Raw genomic sequence first — 16,874 nt, forward strand, 5'->3', positions numbered from 1 at the left:
TTCTTGGATGCAGTCTTATTTACAAGGAAGGAACAAAACTCTACATCTCTGAACATAGAAGGACCCAAGAACAAAAGGAGCAGTTTCAGAGCTAACATCCCCCATAGTTTTTTAGCCAACATCAGACCTAAAAATGCTCCCTGGCTTTTTCTAGCTCACACTGGGTTTACAGGCTGCTGCTTGGCTTCCTTGCCTCTCCATCTTCTGTTCTTATCTGTTCCCAGTTTTTCTCTCTCTCTCTCTCTCTCACACACACACACACACACCCTCCCTACCCTAAACAATACTCAGCCGAAAGCTCCTGGATGGGTTCACATACACCTTTTGTTTTAGATGGGGGCTTATGCTTACAGATATGTTAATTAAAGGGCAGATTCACACCTATCAATCTCAATGTGATTTTAATTCAACCCATAACAAGGTTCTCACAGCTTGTAACAATATTATAATTTATAATAAAAAAGCAAAATACATTGCCAAAGGAAGAATTAGAGAAGATTAGGGTTGGAAGAGACCTCAGGAGGTATCTAGTCCAACCCTCTGCTCAAAGCAGGACCAACACCAACTAAATCATCCCAGCCAGGCTTTGTCAAACAAGGTCTTGAAAACTTCTAAGGAAGGAGATTCCACCACCTCCCTAGGTAACCCATTCCAGTGCTTCACCACCCTCCTAGTGCAATAGTGTTTCTTAATATCCAACCTAGACCTCCCCCACTGCAACTTGAGACCCTTGCTCCTTGTTCCGTCATCTGCCACCTCTGAGAACAGCCGAGCTCCATCCTCTTTGGAACCCCCCTTCGGGTAGTTGAAGGTTGCTATCAAATCCCCCCTCACTCTTCTCTGAAGTCTTCTCTGAAGACTAAACAAGCCCCGTTCCCTCAGCCTCTCCTCGTAAATGATGTGCCCCAGCCCCCTAATCATTTTCATTGCCCTCTGCTGGACTCTATCCAATTTGTCCACATCCTTTCTGGAGTGGAGGTGCAAATATCCATCACATGACACCAGCTACCACCGTCCAGTGCACTCAATTAATAACACATGCAGAGTTTCTGCTTGCAGATCTGTGTACTAAGATGGCAGTAGAAGAACTGCTAAGGATTATTACCATGGCATTGTAGCTGGTACATTTCCATTTCTTCCAATCGTTGCAAGCTTAGGGAAAATCACTGTGCAATGCCCCAGCCTTTTGCTCCTGGGAATGGAGCACAAACCCAGCATACGCCTTGCTCTGTGTCACACTTGGCCAAGGCAGGTTGCTGCCCAAGGCTGACTTCATGACAAGTCTGTTTTCTCACGGACCTCGCCACTGGGTTTGAACCTGCCGTTCCCCCGGGGGAGTCGCTCCGAGGTTCACGGTCAGGCTTGTGGTCAGCACTGACTATGAGGTAGTGTCTCCAATTGCTGGGTTAGAGGTTTCACTTCTGGCATTGTTCAGTGTGGTTTTCTATCTGGTCACAAAGCCAAGCATGAAGTGAAGGCCTCTTTTGTCTCCTGTAAATAAGGGACCGGCCAGGGTTTTCTTTCAAGTGCCTCACAGTGGCCCTTTATAGAAGAAGCCAGTACGGGGCACTCGCACCACTGACCAAAACATGACCTGGAACCTACACCAAAGTTTTGTCGAGGCTCAGTGAAAGTGGGGGTCACTTCTCCCCATTATGTAAGGGGAAGGTGGGAGGACTAGTGCCGCAGATGGCTGGGTCAGCTGCCTGTCATCCTGAGGGCCAGGAAAACATCAGCTACAGTGGACTAGTGTTTGCAATAGAGCTGAAGTCTCAGGCCCAGCTGGTGAGCGGCCTGAAGGGCTGGATCTCAGTTCCCCCACTTGGGGAATGAACCACAGGCCAAGCTGTGGGTTCAACTCCCGCAGCGCGACAGGGTAAGAGAGTCCTAGGGTAGCTCCTGACTCTAGTTAGGAGCCAGGTTATGGATAATTCCACCTCAGGTTAGGTTGGGGTTTCTTGGTCTTTGTTGTAACTCCTCTTCTGAGTCTTTCGAGCTCTGCTCATTTCTTTATTTTCCTGCTCACATCTGAAGATAGCCCCTCTCCGGTCGCAACTGCCCTTAATCTTTGTATCTGCCCCTGGAAAGCCTCTAAAGAGGGATCTAGGAAGATGACCCCCCAGGAGTGGCAGAAGGTCCCTAAAAGTGGGGGGGGGAGCACTGGCACCCAAATTGTGACCCCATCCCCTGCACACCCCCTTTTCCCTGAAGCCCTGCCCCCGCACCGCCCCTTCCCCCCTGAGGCCCTACTCTCATGCCACCCCTTCCCCCAAAGCCCCATCCTTGTGCCACCTCTTCCCCCTAGGCCCGGCCCCCTGCTCACTCCTCTCCACTCCCTCGCCCCCGTTGCGCCCCCTTACAGCCATAAAAATGTAGGAGGGCCATGGCCCCCTGACCCTCCCTTCCAGTGCCCCTGTGACCCAAAGCCCCAGAGCTCGGTTGACACTGGTTTGACATCCCCTCAGCTCCACTAAGCTCAGCAGAGTCACTCCTGATTTGTATGAGGCTACATGAACCTAACGCTGAAAACAAGGATGTAAAGGGATAACTGTAGGTACTGAGCTCTCTGCTGAAAGAGCCATCCCTGGTTTGCATTGTGTCTGGCTCTCCGGGTGGGAGTTAATGCTCACCCCGGTGGATTTATTGCCCTGTTTTCAGACCAGGTTTTAGACAGACAAATTGACACCCAAGCAATGAGTCCTGTGACATATTAAGTTTCCTGCATGAACAATTTTTGTGTTTCCACCCCCAACCCCATTGTGGGTCTTTGTCTCACAATTGGGCCGTGGCAGGTTCAGAGGTACAAGTGGCCCCTCTACCAGCCTGTACATGAGTCTGGTAGCTCCCAAGAGCTGTCGAGGCCAGTTAAGGCTGCTTCCAGGGAAAACTGGCGTTCTTTACTAGTGCAACACCAACCCTGTGCTCAGCATGACCCCATAGTTACAGTCCCTGCCATGAACATCTACAATTTCAGCTAGGAAGTGGAGAAGCTGGGGTTGCATCAGGAAGCCCCTATTGGGTTATAATTTGGTGGTGGCGTGTTGACGTGTAGTGAGCATCATGGAAGAAGAAGGGTGGAGGTTCGGTGAACTCTAACGGGGACGTTCTGTGCGGGGACAGCCCGGAGAAAGGAGCGGAGATGGGAGTGGGAGAAGGACACAAACAGACACCGGAGGCGGGGGTGTTGGCAGAGCGGCGGTAGCGGGCAGCAGGAGCTTTGTCTGATGTGATCCTGGGAGCAGGGCAAGCTTTGTTGTGTGGATTGTCCCAGAGATGGGACTCTTGTGCAGAGGATGGTGCTCATTCCCGGATTAGTTCCTTGTCTACACTCGCACAGCTTTGCTGGTCGAGTCATACCAGTGTAGCTACACCAGCAAACCCTCCTAGCGGAGATGCAGTTTATACCAGCAAAAGTGTTCTCTTGTCATTATAGCTTATACCATTTCCCCAGACACAATAAGCGATCCCAGCAAAAGGTCTTTGTCCAGTAGCACCTACCTTTGCACCTACACTAGAGACTTGGCCAGCATGGCAGTGTCAGCTAGGGTGGTGGGGTTTTTCACATCTAACCAACATAGCTATGGCATAGACCTGCATCATGCTACATATCCGTGGATGGCTGTCCTGCGAATACAGCAAAGGCCTTTGTCGAGGATGGTGGGGCAAAGTCAAGGGCCCGGCATGCGCTCCATACTCCTAGGAGCACAGCAGCTAGCTTTCTGCTGGGACACTCAGAAGCATCTCCATTCACAGTGGAGTCACCAGCGTCAAAGGGTTTCAGCCGGAGCTGCCTTTACTCACGCCGCCACGTGCAAAGTGAGAAACGCATCGTGACTTTTATCTAGAATGGTCAAGTGTTTCCAGTTGTCCTTCTCTGCTATAACTCAGGGAAGGCGGACAGGACAAAGGGAGTGTGCTTAAGTGGTTAGAATAGAGGACTGGGAAACAGGACTCCCGTGTTTCCTTTCTTGGCCTGGGAACTTGGGTCAAGTCACTTTAACCGCTCTGGGCCTCAGTTTCCCCATCAGCGAAACCGAGGCTTTTGGCCAAAGAGCACACAACGGAGATGAAATCAGCGTTTGGTGTAAGTGAGTCGTTGGTGCAAAGACTCACCGGGATGGGCCAGGTGCACCCTGTGTGTCAGTCTGTGGGGCTGAACAGAGTCACACTAGCAGTAAATGTTCCCTGGTAACACTGCACAGTGTAAAAGTCTGCTGGGTGTTTTCCCTGAGAGGGAACTCAAAACACGGAAATGCTCGTCCCGGTGCCGGGGATGCGGCGTCCGTGCTGACACTTAACCCAGCAAATTAGCAGAGGGCTCAGTCTGTGGTGCTAATAATTACCAGGAATTATTAATACCACCCAGGCTCACAGTCACTGCTGATCTTTCCCAGTCACCTTGGCCCGCACTCATGTAAACAGCTGTCACGATGGCCCCATCAGCCCAGCCTCTGGCACGCAGTGTATTGGAGATGGGACCGAGCAACTGCGTCTTTCTAAGCAGCTGGATGACACAGTGACCCAGGTCTGGACACAAAAGCCAGCACCAAGCCACAGGGGAGAAGGGGCTTGGCAGCCATCCAGGGACCTGTGCAAAGGAGTTCCAGCCTGGGAAGAGAGCGAAGCTGCCCCGGTCAGCAGGACGGGCTGCTCTCTTTTAGGGGTGGCTCTGGCACCTGTTGGGAGATGCAGCAGAGCGTTGCTGTGATTGAACGGAGCTAGAATGAAACATGTCTGTCCCCAGCTGGACTGGACGGAGCCCTCCCCCAGCCGGCAGCCCCTGCAGCATGAGGCTCGCTTTGATGGGAGATTTCAGCTAGTGGACCCAAGCGGTTCTGTAGCCTCTGGCACCATCCACTGCTTTTGCAAGGTAGTCCAGAGAGGGCCCAGGAAGCAGAATCCTCTCTGCACAGATATCACCCCCGCTCTCCTGCCACCAAGCTCTGCTACAGTCCCTGGTCGAAGGCTTTCGGAGCCATTCTGCTGGCTGCTAAGCCTGGCTCTGGAGCACTTTGGACTGTGGTCCCTGAAACTGAGCAGGGCCGGGGCTGGCCGGCAGAACCAGTGAGGAAAATCAACAAACCCGCTTTCTGCCGGAAAACGTGGCTCGATCAAACCCGAAACCCATCAGGATGTTGCATCGATTTCAGTGACATTTCAATTCAGATAAAAACTGGGGAAAGGGGCATTCGGACAGGTCCAAACAGGCCGATTCGATTGAACCATTTCAATGGCTTGGTCTGAAACAACTCTTGGTTCCGTTTTTTATTTTGTGCTGTATTACATATAGTGAAACATCAAAAGTCCAAATCAACACAAAACATTTGATTTTTTATTTTTCTTTTTTTTGGTCAAAACAAAACATTTTGATTAACCCGATTTCCCCCTCCTCGAGCAAGCTCCCCCGGCCAGAGCTTGGCTGGGAGACCTCCAAAGAAAACCCACGATGCAAGAGTTCTAGGGATTTATTTTTTGGTTGCTCTTTCCGCAGAACAGGTGGTGAAGTATGTCCCTGCATAGCGCTGCTGGGTGGGCCGCTCTGGGTCCCTTGTGCTTGTTAAAGATCCTACTGGACTTGTCCCAGCACTGACACAAGTATCCTAGACAAATTCCATTTTGGGTGATTCCGTTCTGCCTCCACTGTGCTTCCTACTGGATATGGCATCCTTCACTTCCTTATAGTGTTACTTTGTGCATTTATAGACTGCCGTGTCCCACTCCAGAGGCAGCTGCATTTCAGTGGTTCCTGTATGTATCATTTGTAAAGTAATTTGGGAGGATGTCTCTGTTATTAAAGCCCAATGCACAAATCAATCCAAACTTCTGAGCCTTTCAATTCAAAACTCAATTTCAGCATGTAGCACCCCGGTGGTAATTCAGCAGCTACTCTTCTTTTCAAAGGGACACATTTGAGGACACAGGGGAAATAATTGGCTGTCCCATGGTTTGTGATGTGCTTGTCTCTTCCAATTGCCAATGTTTTCTTTTAGGCAGGTTTATGGGCTTCTCTCTGAGGGGGAAGAATCAGCTTTCATTGATGATGTTTTGTTTTGCTTTGAATTGTTTTCCATGAATTACAGCATATTGAAAACTGACCTTCTCCTTCAAAGCATTGTTGTGGGTCCACGCCCCATTGTGCTCGGCACTGTACAGATATGCAGTATGAGAGCATCCCGAACTCAAAGAGCTTTCAGGCGAAACAGGCAAGACATAAAGGGAGAAGGGCTAGGCCCATTGAAGCCAATGGAAGTTTTGCCACTGATGACAGTGGGTCAGGATTTCCCCCAACAGGTGGATGAGACAAAAAAGGGCTTGGCGGGGCGGAATAGGATGGGGTAGCAAAATATAATAGGATGCTTTAGCCCAGGCTAGCCGTGAGTACCCTTGTTGTCTCCAGTGATTGCCGTGCGTATCTTAGGAGAACCTATTCTCAACTATGAGGATTCAGCCTCAGTGCGGTATCCCTCCAGGCAGTGAAGGGTTTTGCTCTGGGGCAGACATTTCCCCCCAGCTCGTCTGTATCTTTGGCCTATGGGAGTGACGTTCTTCCCCCGCTCCCCTTCCAGATGCAGCAGCTGTAGACATGGACCCATTTGACAGGCAGACGTTGGCTGAGGCACTGAAGTGGTACCTCCACGAGCTCCCGTGCCCTGTGATCCACCCAGCAATATACAGCGAATTAATCTACACTGTTCAAGGTAATTACCCCATTTGCTTTGCCTGGCTGCTTTATGGGTGGTGGGGTTCTTCAAGCTTCATCATGGGAAGGCTTGGTAAACGGGCCATCACTGCATCTCGTGATCAGTCGCTGGTGCTACTGAATATAACTCAATCTGGAGTGAAGGGTGCGGTCCACATCTGGATCCAGACTGGGCTTAGGTTGAAGGGCTGGAGTTCAGGTGTGTGGTTAAGCCAGGGCTAGGGCTCGAATCAGTATCCGATTAGACGGTGTCAGACTTCCTCTAGCTTCTCTAGTGGTGTGTGGATTTCAGGCAAGCGTGGGAGAAATCTCATGAGATCAGTTGTTCCTGTGAGATTTCCACTATCCTCCACTGCATCTAATGTCGGTCCCTCTAGTTTAGGATCCCCCCAATCCAGAAGAGTTAGTGGTGGGTTTGGATCTGGCGGCTCCCTGCAATGTATCGCAGATTCCATCCATGGAGAAAGGGCAGCAATGCATCACCAGGTAATACTCTTCAGGGAGAATTTCCTTCTCAGGTTTCCTTCTCTCTCCTACGCTTGAGAAAAACACAGGGATGTATTTTAATGACCCTAGAGGTTGGGATAAAGGCTTAACGTCTCATCCCAAACACAGCAGCACCCCTCCCATACCACTGGGCTAATGGATCAGGAACGATGCCCTCACTGAATCACCCTTGCTTCTACCTTGTGGGCATCTCACAGTTCTTTAGAGGTCTCCCTCTAAAGAGCCTAATAAACCCAGCTGATTGAAGTCAGTCTTGCTTAGCGTGTGATAGCTGAGAAGGATCTGGGATGAGGTGTCATGGCAGCAGCAGGGCAGGCTGCATTGCCAGGGTTTCTGTCCCAGTAAATTCTCCCAATGTAATCCATCCTCAGCAGTAGAGTTGAGAGGCCCCATCTGAGATCGGGCCCCCCTTGGGCTAGGCACTGTGAATACGCAGAGTGCATGTATCAAGAGCCATGATAGACAGTCCCTGCCCTGGAGAGGTTACAATCGAAAGAGACGAGACAGACAAATGGTGACCAAAAGGGAGTAGTAGTATCCCCATTTCAAAGGAAGTTCAGGGAAACCAAGTGACTTGCCCAGGGTCACCCTGGAAAAGCAAGGAATTGAACCCCGACCACCCGACTCCCATTCGCTTTCCCGTTCCCAGTTACTGCTTTTGTCCTCAGGCTGCTCCAGTTTACTTGAGCCCTGGCTTCCTGTTAGCCGACGCACCGAAGAAGCTGAATCTCGAAATGAGCAGAACACATTGCTTCCCCCATCCTCCCTTCCTAACAGGCATCATCAGGCTTTGTCCCTGTCTCCCAGTCCATAATAATCTCTTTAAGCGGCTATTCGTAATGATCCAACTGCTGGGGATGGATGGAGCGCGTGGAAACCCCCACCTCAAGTGTTAGATCAAGGTCAAGAAATCGATTGCCATTAAAAGTGACATCCCCGCCGCCCCTCCCTGCCTCATCCATCATTTGTCACACCGCCGGCGACCTCTCGACCCGCTGGCATGGAAGAGCCTTTAGGAAAACACACACCTCCCCGGAGCCCATTGTCCCTGCTGTATCCATCACTGGGATGACATCGGGAGATGGACGCAATTGGCAGGGGCCTGCTGGTAAAACATTAAATAGCCACGGAGAGCCCTTCACCCGAAGAAGCATCGGTTTCTTTTTAGATTCGTTCTTCAGTCCTGGGCAGATGCCCTTCCTTATTGCAGCCAGTCTGTGAAAGAGAATAGACTCTAAGCCAGATGCAAAGCAGCTACTTGCTATTGGCCTAGCTGCTTAGTTACATGTATCATTGAGATTTAGAGGTAATAACGGGCCAAATCCACCTCTGCTGTCAGTGGAGTTACCCCAGGGATGACTGTGGTTCACCACTAGCCTTTCGTCCCAAAGGAGCCCAGAGTGCTGTACCAACAGAGATCAACACATTACATCTCTGGATCACTTTGCACACGACTGAAATGCAGCCACCTCTGGGGTGGGACAGCAGGCAGGCAGAATGCACTCCAGTTTAGGGCAGGAAGCAAACACCGCGCAGCCCTTTAGGAAAGGGCAGTGACGAAACAAGCACCAATCCAAACCACTGCCGTGATTTTATCTTGTTTCCCTTCTCCGTTGCATCGTCTGTTGCCCCAGGGAGACCCCAGTGCTGTAAACCCTCCCTCGTGGGACTAATCCCATTCAAGTCAGGCGTACAGGCTATTCGCATAAGGAAGGTGTTTTCGGAATCAGGGCCTCCGACTGTAAACTCGGCAAGGCAGCGACTGAGTGGCCAACCGGCAGCTGGTGTCAGCTGTCGTAGCGCCACTGAAGTCTAGCGAGCTAGGAGAGTTGACACCAGCTCCAGATCTGTGCCTTTACCACTGAAAAGCAGCAAGAGATCGGCACTAAGAACAGAAATGATCACTCTAAAACTAACCAGCACAAACCACGCCCAGCCTACTCCACCCAAGGCCTCATGGGGATACTTCCAGTAGGATTTTCAGCTGGGTTTCTTTGTTTCCTTTTTAATCTCAATTGAAAAGAAAGGGTTAAAGGAACCTGAAAGCTTATTGAGGAATCAGGCGTATATAGTATCTCCCCCGCCCTTCATCCACCATCCCTGTCCCCAACACACAACTCCCTCGGAAACAGCCACATGGACAGCAATGACTTTAACATTACTAACAATTGCAGCCAATGTGCTCCGTCCGGCAGCTTTTCGCAGACATTCAGTAAATGCAAGGGGGCCAAAGGTACTGAGTCGACAGGTCAGTTGTTTGGCTGTATGACGGTTTGGGGCTAGGTTGGCTGTGTTTTTCTGAGTCTCATGGGTCAATCAAGCTGTCAAGCTGAGAACACGGGAGAGGCCCCCATCAGATGCAGAGCAAAAAGGAAAGCTGGTGACGGGGGAAAATTGGGTCTTCCGCTGATGACCCAACTTGTGGCAGAGTACCATGTGTGTTGTGCCTGCCTCTGGCTCGATCTTGGGCTTTAGTGGATGTAGCATGGAAGGGGTGGGGTCTTGGGTCAGGCCAAAACCAAGACAGACCATGATGTTCAGCTCTGATCCGAGCTCCCTCAGAGGCAGGGAGATTTTCAGACCTGGAGAATCCAGTGGGTCATTCCCCAGGAAGGCTTGGGCTCCTCAAACTTCAGGATATCCTGTCCTTCCATGGGGCTAGCCGCAAGCTCCAGTGCAGAGAATCGCAGGCCCCAGGCCAGCTGCTGGAGTGTCTCGGGTGGGCACTGTGCTTTCCGGAGGGACAGGACATGTTCCCTGCTAGCTCAGGGGCTGCTGATGGAGAGGGGGGCATTACCCTTTCTGGGATATCCAGCACCAGCAGGGGTGCTAGGCCCATTCACTCCTTGCACTCCAGGGGGTGGAAATATACCAGGCCTGTAACTCAATCCTCAAACAGACACCATAGTCGAGGATGGGGATTGAACCCAGGGACTTCAACAACGGAAATCACAGGCCTTGCCCACTTGCACTAAGGAAGAGCTCTCTCTGCAATAGGGAAGTAGCAGGCTGCTACTGTCCGTCGGCCCAGCCACTAAGAGACATGAGCACACCCAGCAGGCCAGTGGAGAACACAAGGACTGAAAGGCTTCAGCAGCACACTGGGTGAGGGAAGGCTCCTTGTTCCCTTACCCTGGTTTCCCCTCCTGCAGATCCGTGCAGAAACCAGCGCAGCTGAGCTATGTGCACAGAGGAATTCAGGAGTCTGGTGGTGCTTCTACGGCAGGCAGTGGTAGAATTCCTAAATAATCCTCTCCCAGGACATGAATCATAACAAACAAGCTCTCCACGTACTGGGGCTGAGGCATTTCACAATCCCCAGCATCCGCATGCTGCTTCTTTGGATTGTGCACCACCGTCAACCAAGCCAAACACCACGAGTTTCACCCCAGCAGCAAAGCATCTAAACGTTGCCCTTGGGCAGAGATGTGAAACCACAGCCACTTGTGCCCATCTCCGGTGGTTATCAGGGCAGAAGCTAGAGATCCCTCAGCCGACCTTGGAAAATACCCCTGGGCTAAGCCCAACACGCCTTCCCTCAGTAAAGCCAGCTAATGTCTAAGGATGCAAGTGAACTGAGCCTATCTAGCCCTTTGCTGAGACGCCTTGAGAGTTACACGCCCTGGAGAAACTAATTCTCTTCTGCCCTAGAAGTAAAGAATAGTCAGGAAAATACAGACCAGAAGGCCTGGTTAGGATGTGAATCTGGACTTTCTAATCCGTCCCATTGCAGGGGCAGGAGCAAACGTTCAGAAGTGTTCAGAACCAGGACTCTTGGTTAAGGACCTTTTCTGCTAGGACTGATCCTCTGCTGGAGTGACACGTGACTGAGCAAGCAGAGCTCCTCAGGGCTTGGGTCCTGAGTTCTAATCCCACGCTGGCTAAATCCTGAAGTCCTCACTCACTTTTTACTCCTTGAGGCAAAAATTCTCACTGACTTCAGTGAAAGATTTTTCCTGAGCGAAGGCTGATGACTGCAGGATTTACTCCTTAGCAAATGCTTGGCGGGGCAGGCATGACTTGCAGGCCTCTGGGACGGGTACACGTGTGTCTCCTAAATAACGGCGCCCAGTGATAAAACCAATGGCACATCTGAGAAATTCACCCTGCGCTAAAGGCAGCCACGAGGCTCTAACCTTATCTGTCCTGGAAGGAAGCACAAATACAGATGGAAAATGCAATAAGCCGTGTCCAAACACCACTGCACAGCCCTCGTCTTCTCTCTCGTCAATAGGCTCCAGCATAGGTGGCATTGCCTCAAACACTGAAAGGCTCTAGGCGCAGAGCTGGTGTGCACCGGCCATGCCAGAAGTCCCAGTGGCTGCCAGCTCCCCTGCTTCAGGCCCAGGAAGAAAGCATTATTACAGTATTTTGGCTCGAGTGCCTGGGAAGGTTTTACTGTAATCTAGTCAATTTTTGGCTTTATATGGGCATAGAAAAATCTCTGCTTTTTAGCTCAGGATGTTGGAAGCCCCTTTCGGTCTCTGCGAGTGTTTTTGGCCTGCATTAGATTGTTACAGGTTAGGTTTTATTTGAATTTTTCATTCAAGCAACCGGCCAAGTGCTTATAACTGGGAAAGTCCTGTCAGGCAGAAATCTTCAGTTCATCCAGCAGCCAGGCTGGGCTCCAAAGACCTTCTAAGTGATTTCTAACAGAGAGAAAGCAGGGACAGCACCAAAGAGCAGAATTCCTTCTTTCGGTTTATAAACCCCCACCAGCGTATCTGAGCACTTTGCACACGGGAGTGAATTTATCCCCACCACACCCAGTGTGAAGTAGGGAATTGTTATCCCCAGTTCACAGGTGAGGACCGGAGACACAACGTGACTTGTCCCACGTCACGCAGAGTCTGGGATAGAGATGAGAATTGGACCTTGGACTCCCAAATCTCAGTCCAGTCCTCTTCTGCTTCTACTGTAAGGGGACCTTTAGCATGGAAACCCTTACTGTGAGCAGACAGAGCGAGCTAGCTAGCTGTCTGCGTGGTGAATATTATTTCTACTGTGGAGGCATCCAAAACGTACTGGCTGCTTGCCAAATGGATAGGAAGACCTGGTCCCTGCCAGAAGAACTGATAATCCCACAATGGTGTTTCTAAGGGACCTATCAGCTGGGAACCTAAAGTGCTCTGGAATCCTTTACCGTGAGCAGTGTGGCTCTGGAAGCCTGCATGCAGGCCAGGTTGGAGAGTGCTTTAAGCCGTCTCCAAGCAGTGGCTGGGGTGGCCTTCCCCAGCAGTGGAATTTCATGAGCTTATAACAAAAGATTCAGGCTCGGACAGCTTAAAAATGGTGCTTCCAGCCCCCCTCTGAGCACCTTCCCCCTTGTTTTGGGCTGTCTGTGATCTTGTACAATCCAGCCAGCTTGAATTCAACCCTATCCTTTACCCAGGATGGAAAATCTAGAGGCGGACAAAGCCCTACGGGGGCACCGTGGGGAACTGTCTTGTACTGACAGGGGCTGGGCGGGATGACCTCACGGTGCTTTCCCATCGTTTGCGCATCACGCCTTTGAGTGCTGTATTAGGATGAGCAAGTGAAGCTGCGTATGAGGATTTAACAAGCAAAGACTTAAAAATCAAAGGGCAAACATTGCAAGTCTTTGCAGGGGGCAGTGTAGCCAAGTGGGTAGAGCACTGGGCCTCAGAAGACCTGGGGTCTTATTGCCAGCTCGGCCACTGACCCACTGGGTGACCTTTTGCAGGTCACTTTCCCGCCCCGTGCCTCAGTTTCCCCATCTGTAAATGGGGGTAACGATCCTGCCCTCCTCAGTAAAGCGCTGGAAGATTGGCAGATGAACGGCACTAGATAAGAGCTGGAGAGTATCCATATAGATCCCCTTTTGCTCAGCCTTTACTCCTCAGCGTGTGCTTTGCCTGGCCAAATGCTGAGTCAGGATCCCAGCACTGTCCCTGCAGCTTCCGAAGGCCAGATGTTCAGAGGAAGTCACACCCCCACGTGACTGTTGTACCATATCATAGAATATCATATCATAGAACCTCAGGGTTGGAAGGGACCTCAGGAGGTCATCTAGTCCAACCCCCTGCTCAGAGCAGGACCAATTCCCAATTTTTGCCCCAGATCCCTAAATGGCCCCCTCAAGGATTGAACTCACAACCCTGGGTTTAGCAGGCCAATGCTCAAACCACTGAGCTATCCCTCTCCCCCCGGGGATGCTCCGGGGCTGCAACGCCACATCAACCGGTTGGATCCATCTAGTTCACAGTGCCTTCAGTCTCCCCCCTGGCTCTTGCAGTGGGCTGAGTGGCCACGCATACCGCAGACCGGCCTGCTCTGCCCATGAGCACGGCCCCTTGCAGAAGCGTTCTGAGCAGAGTAGCCAGGGAGCTGGCCCTTAGCTCAGGCTATAGGAGCACATGCTCCTAGCTCCAGAAGGCTAGGGTGACCACCCGCCACATTTTTTAAGGGACAGTCCCATTTGGGGGGACTTTTTCTTATATTGGTGTCTATTACCCCCCACCCCGGTCCCATTTTTTCACAGTTGCTGCCTGGTCACCCTACAGAAGGCCCACGGTTTGTTCCCCACCTGCTGGCTCTCTAGAAGGGTCCTGGCAGCCGAAAAGAACTTCCCTCTGCTCAATGCAAAGCCCTGAGTTATGGCTGTGCTGTGCCTGTTGTCTGGTTTTTCTGGCAGCTCTGTTTCTTGGTGAGTTTATTAACCTGTGGAAGTGGCTCCGAGAGCATCCCGAATCTCCTGTACTGGGGGAGTTACTTAGAATGATTGTTCCTGGGGGAGGCGATACAGCAGCCGTGGGCCCAGATTCACAAAGTTATTTCAGTGTCTAACTCCCACTGAAATGAATGTGACATAGGCACGTAAATACCTTTATGCACCCGGGTTGGCTACGCAAGTGCACGCCTGCGCTGGAAACCACTGAGACCCTCATTCAGCATCTAGGCAGGCAAAGCACATGCCGGTTAATCTGTTAGGGTTAATGGTAGCAGCCATTGACAGATGGGGCTTGGGGGGTAGACGAGGCCAGTGCCAGTTGTGGTTGGTTACCACCGAGTTCTGGGATGGGGCCAGGTCTCCATGTGGGGTGAGTCAGCTCTCACCGCAACTCCTCTCGGTAGTAATTATCTCTGTTGGCAGAGTGGCCTGGATCGTTTGGCACTCGGTGCCAGCCAACAATGTGTTTTAATACGGCTATGTGGAAATGTCTACGTTTAGGAGCAAAGACGTAGGCTGTTCTTACAGGACAGGGGACTCTATCCTGGGGAGCAGTGATAGACAATGATTTGGGGGTTGTGGCGGAGAATCAGCTGAACGTGAGCTCCCAGGGGCCAAAAGAGCTAATGCCACCCTGGGAGGCATAAACAGATGAATCTCATGTAGGAGTAGAGAGGTGATTTTACCTCTGGATGTGGCACCGGTGCAACCGTTGCTGGAATCCTGGGTCCAGTTCTGGTGCCCACCATTCAAAAAGAATGTAGATGAACTAGAGACGGTTGGGAGAAGAGCCACAATTAAAGGATTAGAAAACCTTTTTTGGATGATAGACTCAAGGAGCTTAACAAAGCAAAGGTTAAGGGGTGACTTGCTTAGAGTCTGTAAGTACCCTGCCTCTAAAACAAATATTTGATAACAGGCTCTTCAATCTAGCAAAGAAAGGTCTAGCACGTTCTGAGGGCTGGAAGCTGATCCTAGACAAATTCAGATTGGATGTAATATATACATTTCTAACAGTGAGAGTAATTAACCAATGGAACAATTTACCAAGGATCATGGTGGATTCTTCATCACTGGTGACTGTTTCAATCAAGACGGGATGTTTTTCTAAAAGATCTTCTATAGGAATTATTTGGGGGCAGTTCTCTGGCCTGTGCTATGCAGGAGGTCAGCCTAGATGCTCACAGTGGTCCCTTCTGGCCTAGGAATCTATGACTTGATTGACACCCCTGCACATATGCATATCCCCGCAATGCTTTAACATCCATGTCCAGAGCAGATGGCCTTGTGAAAGCTGAACCAGGAAAAGAAAGGAATCCCGGGGCCATCAATGTAGAGCAGGGGTTCTCAACCTTTTTCTTTCTGAGGCTCCCCCAACACGCTATAAAAACTCCACGGCCCACCCATGCCACAATAACTGGTTTTCTGCATATAAAAGCCAGGGCTGGTGTTGGGGGTAGCAAGCAAGGCAATTGCCTGGGGCCCCACACCCCAGGGTCCCCATGAAGCTACATTGCTCAGGCTTCGGCTTCAGTTCGCTAATATTCAAAGCCCTGCAGGCCTGTTTTGATTAGAACGAGATATTGGTGATATGAGTCAGATATATACTTGGGGACATCTTATGTACAAAACGTTTATTCTGGGCCCAGATACTTCCGTGTCTGCCCCTCCAGTGAGCTGTGTGCTCAAGGAGCTTCTTCTCTGGCTCACACTGACATCTTCTCTGGTTTGCTCTGCCTCTAACACAGTCTGTAACTAGACTCCTAGCTCTTGTCTTTGCAACCAAGGAAACCCCAGTTAATCTGCCTGGGTTAGCCCTGAGCTGCCATGTGGCTGATTGTCGTGGGTGATCACCACCCTTTTCTGTAGCTCTTTTTACTGCATAAAGGGGCTTGACTGCACCTTCTGTTGAGCCTGAAAGAGGCTGCTTGGCCCCCATTGGCTTTAACAAGGTCTGTGATTGTCTTTGGATCTGAGGCTAAGGGCTTGTCTACACTGAAGTGTAGACATTACCTACGCTGACAGGAGGGGTTCTCCAGTCGACAGTATGCAAGCACCTCACAGTCTTTACAGGACTTATCCTCACACACCCCTGGGAGGCAGGGCAGGGCTGTGAGCCGCATGGTATGGGGGGAAACTGAGGCACAGAGGGGCTACGTGACTTGCCAAAGGACATGCAGGGAGGCTGCAACAGAGCAGAGAATCAAACTCCACTCTTCAGCTCGCACGCTAATCCCTGCCCCATGCTGCCTCTCCATGTGCCCTGGGCGGCCTGACTGGTCACTTGGCACCTTCCACCCACTCGGCTGTGAGTAACAGCCCCATCCTTCAGAGCCAGCTGTTGCCACACTGTCATTCCCAGCTGGCCAGAAGGGGTCACTGTTTAGCAACATGAAGTTTTCCCTTCCAGCAATTAACTCCGCGTCTCCCACAGCACAGGGCAGATCGTAGCATCACCCAGAGACCACCAGGGCAGACCCATGAGGGCATCTTTCTCTTTGTTTCTGGGATGCACAGGAGCTCACTCTCCTTCCCACTTCGAGCCTAGAATCCCAGTGTCTCCGCAAGGCAGGATCCCTGTCCCACGCTCACCCAAATGGTTAACCATCCGCTTTACTTAAAAAACTTGGCTCCCTTTTCCTCCTTCAGAGCCCAAGTTTTGAAATAAGATTTCCCCTTGTGTTGTTATTATAACTACCCGAGACCTTCCTGTCTCAAGGAATAAAACATTTCCACCGTCCGCGGGATTAGCACCTCTTTAAATCATGCTTTTGGCTCGCCTGGGAAGGACCAAAAAACCCAACCAGGAGATCGCTGTGGGGAACGCATCTGGCTAAATGAGACCGAATTGAATTAGCTCTTAATGAGCGACGACCCCAGCTTGCAGTCAAGCCTTTCACTACTCAAAACGCCTCGCTTGCCATGGCACCTTGGGCTTTTTCCCCCTCTGCTGATTGCCTCTTTGTCCAGCCACTG

The 16,874-nt window shown here is 51.0% G+C and overlaps 1 protein-coding gene across 1 annotated transcript in view; it reads left to right on the top strand.

Annotated features, from left to right (window-relative positions):
* LOC119859766 (phosphatidylinositol 3-kinase regulatory subunit gamma) overlaps positions 1-16,874 on the top strand; it is a 341,485-nt gene that overhangs the window by 142,976 nt on the left and 181,635 nt on the right. The window contains exon 5 of the mRNA XM_043520241.1: positions 6,567-6,698. Within this exon, the coding sequence (XP_043376176.1) occupies positions 6,567-6,698 (132 nt within the window). The remainder of the gene's footprint in view (positions 1-6,566; positions 6,699-16,874) is intronic.

This window comes from Dermochelys coriacea, chromosome 8 (genome assembly GCF_009764565.3).
Source record: "Dermochelys coriacea isolate rDerCor1 chromosome 8, rDerCor1.pri.v4, whole genome shotgun sequence".
Lineage (NCBI taxonomy): Eukaryota > Metazoa > Chordata > Testudines > Dermochelyidae > Dermochelys > Dermochelys coriacea.